Source organism: Gigantopelta aegis, chromosome 2 (assembly GCF_016097555.1).
Source record: "Gigantopelta aegis isolate Gae_Host chromosome 2, Gae_host_genome, whole genome shotgun sequence".
Taxonomy (NCBI): Eukaryota; Metazoa; Mollusca; class Gastropoda; order Neomphalida; family Peltospiridae; genus Gigantopelta; species Gigantopelta aegis.
The window spans coordinates 41,766,097-41,773,145 of NC_054700.1; the positions used below are offsets into that span (position 1 = coordinate 41,766,097).

The 7,049-nt window shown below is 34.8% G+C and overlaps 1 protein-coding gene across 1 annotated transcript in view; it reads right to left on the reverse strand.

Annotated features, from left to right (window-relative positions):
* LOC121385750 (zwei Ig domain protein zig-8-like) overlaps window positions 1-5,831 on the reverse strand; it is an 81,006-nt gene extending 75,175 nt beyond the window's left edge. The window contains exon 1 of the mRNA XM_041516521.1: window positions 5,605-5,831. Coding sequence (XP_041372455.1) covers window positions 5,605-5,692 — 88 coding nt within the window. The 5' untranslated portion in view covers window positions 5,693-5,831. The remainder of the gene's footprint in view (window positions 1-5,604) is intronic.
* Window positions 5,832-7,049: the final 1,218 nt, after the last annotated feature.

Consider the following 7,049-nt stretch of genomic DNA (forward strand, 5'->3'; position numbering starts at 1 on the left):
TGATTCATAGTAAAGTTTTGTAGAAATAGGACCATATAGATTCACTTGGGACGTACAGAATGTGTACTGGTAGGAACCCTTGATCAATACTGATTATGCAGACTTTTCCATTAGATGATCCCAGTTTACACCAGGGTGCACTGAACACACAGATTTTGCTAATTCGATTTTTGATCACGAAGCGCTTTAAGGACAAAATATTTATTACCCAAGAACTCTTGCAGACAATTATTTCCAGTTGAAGTGAAAATAACTAACATGACGCAGACGGGCTAACAGTTAAAGTTTGTTTTGTTTAATGACACCACTAAAGCACATTGATTTGTTAACCATTCGCTTTTGGATTTCAAACATTTGGTAATTTTCACATATAGTCTTAGAGAGGAAATCTGCTACATTTTTCTATTAGTAGCAAGATATCTTTTATATGCACCATCTCACAGACAGGATAGCACATACCATGGCCTTTGATATACCAGTCTTGGTGCACCGACTGGAATGAGAAATAGCCCAATGGACCCACTGATGGGCATCAATCCCAAACTGATCGTGCATCAAGGAAGTGCTTTACCCCTGGTCTACTCTTAGAGATGAAACCTGCTAAATTTTTTTTTGCATTAGTAGCAAGAGATCATTTATATGCATCATCTCACAGACTGGATAACACATACTACATCCTTTTTTATACTAGTCGAGGAGCACTGGCTGGAATGAGAAATATCTTAATGAGCCCATCAACGGGGATCGTCCCCCAGACCGACCACACATCAAGCAAGTTTAATCCACAGGCTAACAGAATCTTGTGTGGACTAAATCATGGGTGACATACTCATTTATTGATATGTAGGTATTTACAGATCATAAGTCTCTTCAGTGATAACATTTACAGCCATCTATAGATTTTAATTATTTGCAGGCCATGAACTTCTTGTTTCCAAAGAACGTCGATGAAAATGGCACTTGTGAGAAAAGCGTCTCATTATAGGACAAAAATCCCGTCATGCTGACACAACAAGTCAAATATTTGTTCTATAAATTGCTTCTTTTCACGAGAAGCTACGGAAATAAATCCAGTTCTAGTTTTCATACAAGTGACAAAACGTAGACCGATTACCCGGATATGTGGATTTAATACCACAGTGCATAAGATATTTTTTTTTTTTTAATAATGATAATCTTAGCAGCCAGCAGCCAGCAGCTAAGTAGTCTAAAATGGTCCCGAGGGATATGTTTCAAAGCAGGTTTTATTTTCTCATTGCTCATAATTACTAAAGTATATTTATATAGGCGGAGAACACATTATGGGAGATGTGGGTTTTTTGTTGTTTTTTGCCTCAAGTGTTTTCAGTTTAGAAAAAGAATGATTTTTTTTCACATTCACAAACACATGGATGATGATGTAAATACAATTTCTCATCAAACGGTGGCTCTCACTTTCATTCAATTTTCTCATCGATTATTCTACTTTAAAATTAATTTTAACAGATAAAAACATTCAACAGAAGTACATGGCATATTAATTCTTATAATGTTGCCCACATTTTTAATGACATGGAAATGAGATAAATTTATCAGTAATAACAGCCCTCTACATTGCAATCGATTTGGTTACATATGTGACAATTTTTTTCATTTGGTGCCGAAAACATTTCATACTTTCTATTTAAAAATAGAAGTAGGCGCCATCTGGCTCCTATAGATGGAAAATTTAATGTAAAGGGTGGGATTGTATTGTTAAATTTAAGTGATTGCAAATATTTAGATATTTTTTTATGTCACTAGTTTTTATATATATATATATATGTTAAGACAAGAACGTGTAGCAATTTGGTAAATAAGCTTAAATAAAAAAGAAAACTTGTGACTTTCAAAGTGAAATCAGACACGTGATTTAATTGATGAATCTTTTGTTACGGTAAGTAACAGGAGATTTTCAACACAAACAAAATGTGTGACTGTCACATCATTGAATGTTGTTTAGTTTTAAAGTACAATGCAGTACATGTTGTACTTTGAAATTGTTAATACATTTTTGTCTTAATGTGTGTGTGTGTGTGTCAGTATGTGTGTGTGTGTGTCAGTATGTGTGTGTGTGTGTCAGTATGTGTGTGTGTGCATGTGAATGAATGAATGAATGAATGAATGAATGAATGAATGTTTAACGACACCCCAGCACGAAAAATACATCGGCTATTGGGTGTCAAACTATGGTAATGCAAATAAATAAAGTGATGATCAACATCAATATAAAAATTCAAGACAAACAAAAACAGTGTAAAGAACTGTGCAAAAACACAAATATCACAGAATTTTACGGATACTGAATTTTACTCAAAACTTCAATTTTGTGCTGTATTGGCCATTCTCAAAGAGAATGTTACACCCCTGCACCACGGTGAGGTTACAGCACACGCAGGGTGTGTGCATGTGTGTCAATGTGTGTGTGTGTGTGTGTGTGTGTGTGTGTGTCAGTATGTGTGTGTCAGTATGTGTGTGTGTGCATGTGTGTCAATGTGTGTGTGTGTGTGTGTATTGTCAATTGTTGTAATTTATTAAATCACTAATAAATATGGCCTATTTTAATTTAACCTGCTGTTCATGTTACTAGTCCTTTCCATCAGGGAATACTGTTTTCTCACTGGGATATGTACTACTACATACTTATTTCTGAGCTGATTATTTTCTAAACTGCACACAAAAATAGTATGTTTTGGGGGTTTTTCCCCCAAAATGCTTTTACTTTTCTTCTTACAGCAAATTAAACTGAAATTTTTTTTTTTTAAAAACCAAACAATTTTCATGGAAGATGGCAAGGACTATAGTTAGCCATCAAACTTGTTATTTCCAAAACACTTTTACTTTTCTTTTTACTGCAAATTACACTGAAATTATTTACAACAAAATACAATTAATGTTCAAGGAAGATGGGAAGGACTATAGTTAGTCATCAAACTTGTTATTTCCAAAACACTTTTACTTTTCTTCTTACAACAAATTAAACTGAAATTATTTACAAAAAAACAAAGAATGTTCAAGGAAGATGAGATGGACTATAATTAGTCATCAAACTTGTTATTTCCAAAACACTTTTTTTTTTTTTTTTTACAGCAAATTAAACTAAAATTATTTTAAAAAACCAAAGCCAATGTTCATGGAAGATAAGGCTCCAGACTATAGTTAGTCATCAAACGTGGCAGGACATTGTAACAGGTTGACATAAATACAGTTCTCATCTGCCAGCAGCTTTCTCTTCCACTCAACTTTCTCGTTTATCATTTGACTTATAGAGTAATTTTAACAAAGACAAAAACTTTCCATTTTCTTCTGTGATTGCAATCTTTTTAACGTCATCCACTTTGGCACCATCTTAAGAGCTGTCAAATGCTATCTTTGTTCTGTCCAAATGGTAATCATTTTTGCATTCTTTATGAACTTCCTCCCTGGCCTACGAGGCGGCAATATGTAACAACTTCATATGTCATGTCACTGCTGCTTGCATGGGGTGCTGCTTTATTCCCACAATTTGATTCCTCTTGGGTTTTGTTTTAACCATAATCATTAAAACAAAATTGGCTTGGTTTTTTTAAAATGTGCAATATGTGAGTTTGGAATTTAGGAATTCTTCAACTATGATAAGAACAGAGGTTTGTATTTGGATAAATATTATACAGTTTGTTTGTTTGCACATTGATTTGTTAATCATTGACTACTGGATTAGATATACAGAGAAATCCCTCTAAACTGGACACCAAAGGGGCCAAGTAAAAAGTCTGGTTTTAAGGGGTGTCCAGTTTAGAGAAGTTACTTTATGTACTAATATGTAATAAGGGACTTTAAAAATTGCTGGTTTTGAGAGAAATCTTGTTTAGAGAGGTGAGTGTGGGTGCTGTAAAGGAAGGGGATGAGGCAAAGCAAATTTTTAAGCCAATATGTTTTGGCAAGTTTTGAGCCCTGCAGAGGTATGTGCATTCTTATAATTACGAAAAATGCATTTTGCTGCATTACAAACAACAGAATGACCATGAGCACTTCAGATGTATTAACATGGATATTCTAAACAATAAAATATAAGTAATATCTGTTGTCAGTTATCACAAATGGCTTTAAAATTGATGGTACTAATTCTTTTTAAAGGACTCCACTGAAAATGCACCAGTCATATTTGCAGTTGTGAAAAGTAGACGAGAAATAACAAAAATCATTTAACTGATTTTGTATAACTGAAGGAAGGAAGGAAGGAAGGAAATATTTTATTTAACAATGTACTCAACACAATTTATTTACGGTCATATGGCATCAGACATATGGTTAAGGACCACAGATATTGAGAGGTGAAACCTGCTGTTGCCACTTCATGGACTACTCTTTTTGATTAGCAGCAAGGGATCTTTTTATTTACACCATCCCACAGACAGGGTAGTACATACCACAAATACTGAATGCATTCTAGAAGGCAATAAATAACCCAAAATTGTATACAAGGGTTAGCGTTATAATGTGTTTCACAGCAACGTCACACATACAAGAACAATAACAAATGAAAACTGAATGGTGTGTTTTCATTGGAGTTCCAGTATATGTTTTAGAAATACAGGTATATCTTATTGAATTAGGATACATGTATGTAATCATTACGAATACTTCAACTGATCAATAATATAAACATTTCCGGATAAAATTTTAAAATTTTGTGTTTAAAGCCCGATGAATATGGAGCTACCTATATTCACTGAAAAATATTGTTCACATGTCTATAACTGAAAATTTCTTTATTTCAAGCGAGAAATTAAAGGTTTGGACAAAATGACCATGCATTGCTGAAGAATAAAATAAAATGTATCGGACACCAAATATGTATGGTAATTAAAGAACAATTATTATTTTTGTCATAATTAAGACAACTGAGTAAAATTTAATCATACCCGATACATAAAATTATTTTTATAATTAAAATATACAAAACCTAATTACACTAGAAATAAAACACTTTAATTATATCTATTATTTCAGCTAACCAACATTATCATACAAAACACAGCTAATATTAGTTCTGTTTTAAGTACTTAATTCAGTAAATTCAGTAAAATAAAACTTACAAAACACCAGGCATAAAACTGAAAAACATTTATTACTTGTAGGAACATGGGGATGGGATGTAGCCCTGTGGAAAAGCACTCACTTGATGCGTGGTCAGTCTGGGATCAATCCCCGTTGGTGGGCCCATTGGGCTATTTCTCATTCCAGCCAATGCACCACGACTGGTATATCAAAGCCTGTGGTATGTACTACCCTATCTGTGGGATGGTGCATATAAAAGATCCCTTGCTGTTAATCGAAAAGAGTAGCCCATGAAGTGGCGACAACGGGTTTCCTCTCTCAATATCTGTGTGGTCCTTAACCATATGTCTGACACCATATAACTGTAAATACAATGTGTTGAGTACATCGTTAAATAAAATTAATTTCTTTCTTGCAGGGGCATAGGCTGTTGGGGGGGGGGGGGGGGGGGGGAGGGGTTCAGATGACCCCCGACACTATAGCCCCTGATTTCTACCATAAAGCTAATTATGACAATAATATTAAAAACATAATCTTCCAACTCACCTGACACCAGACAGAGTTGCAGCAGGACATTCAGTAGTGACAGGATGGCCACATCACCCTGCTGACCTCTATTCTGTCGTATCCTCATCGTCGTCAAAGGTATTCCAACGTCCGGTAATGAAAACAATCCAACACAAGTCCGTAACTACACTGCCACAATTAACACTAGCTTCTGTACAGTCCATCCCTGCAGGTCACCGTTACAGATCAACATCTGTATTGCAGCTTTAACAACACAATGAAATTTACCATCATGTCAAATCTCTCGATTTCAATTCCATTTTTAAATATATTAATCTTGCTCACCAGTAATCCTGTTGTAAAAATATGTAAATCCTGTGAAAAAAAATTATTCACGATAAAAAAAGAGAGAGAATTGAAGATGTGTCAATCTAAAGGAGGGATTTAAATGGTATTTTTAAAGATGGTGGCAACAATACTGTTTCCATTAGCAGTTAATCCACGACTGTTAAGAATACTGACTGTGGGTACTCCTTATAGCACTTTACATCCTGTTCTTGACAGATATCCTGCTGTCAAGAGTTCCAACAAACGGACAGAGAATTTGTAGAATTTCCTTAAAAGAGTTTGTCGCAGAGAGCAGGTGCTAGTGTAGATGAGAATGTATTTAAGTATCACAGCTGTATCACCATCCCTTCTTACTAAGCAAAATCCATAGTCCAAGATTGGGAAAATAAATTCACATATTATGTTCAGTTATAAAGAAAATGTTTTTTGTTTTTTATGAGCAAATGATTTTTTTCAATGACAAAATAAATTGGAGATTGTTGGCAAATATGACCACACTTATTTCACCAATGCTTTTTTTCTAAGTACAGTCAAAATATATAAACATTTGTCCACAAAGGTAATTTCACAGTCAAGAGTTACTTCACCAAAGGGTTTTATCTAAGTATAGTCAAACTATATAAACATTTGCCCACAAAGGTAATTTGACAGTTATCTGACAATGTATTGCTCTCTCACAACACGAACAAACTCTTAATCAGTGACGGTACATGCAGTAGTTATGGCGTATCTTAATATACTAGCAGCTTCACATGACATTGTTAACTGCTATAGTTAGCACAATGTCTTTCGAACAACAAACGCTCCATTTCATGCCTGCGAGATAATAACTGAATGAATCTCCCCACACACTGCCGAGCTGCTCGTAGCACTGTGAACGAAATCTGCCGGAGATCACTCCATACAGCCGAGTGTTGAGAATCCTCCTCAGATCTATCAGTGTGAATCAGCGAAAGGGCTTCGCTTGTGTTGCGCTCACATTACGCCCATTACCTGCAGCCATTTGTCGACACTCCACCCACTGAGCCTGAAAATGAAATAAAAGCCGTGTTTTGCCGATCATCAGAATAAAATTTATCCACAAAAAAAAAGAAGAAAAAGAGAGGAAAAAAAGAGAGAAATAAATTACATCTCAC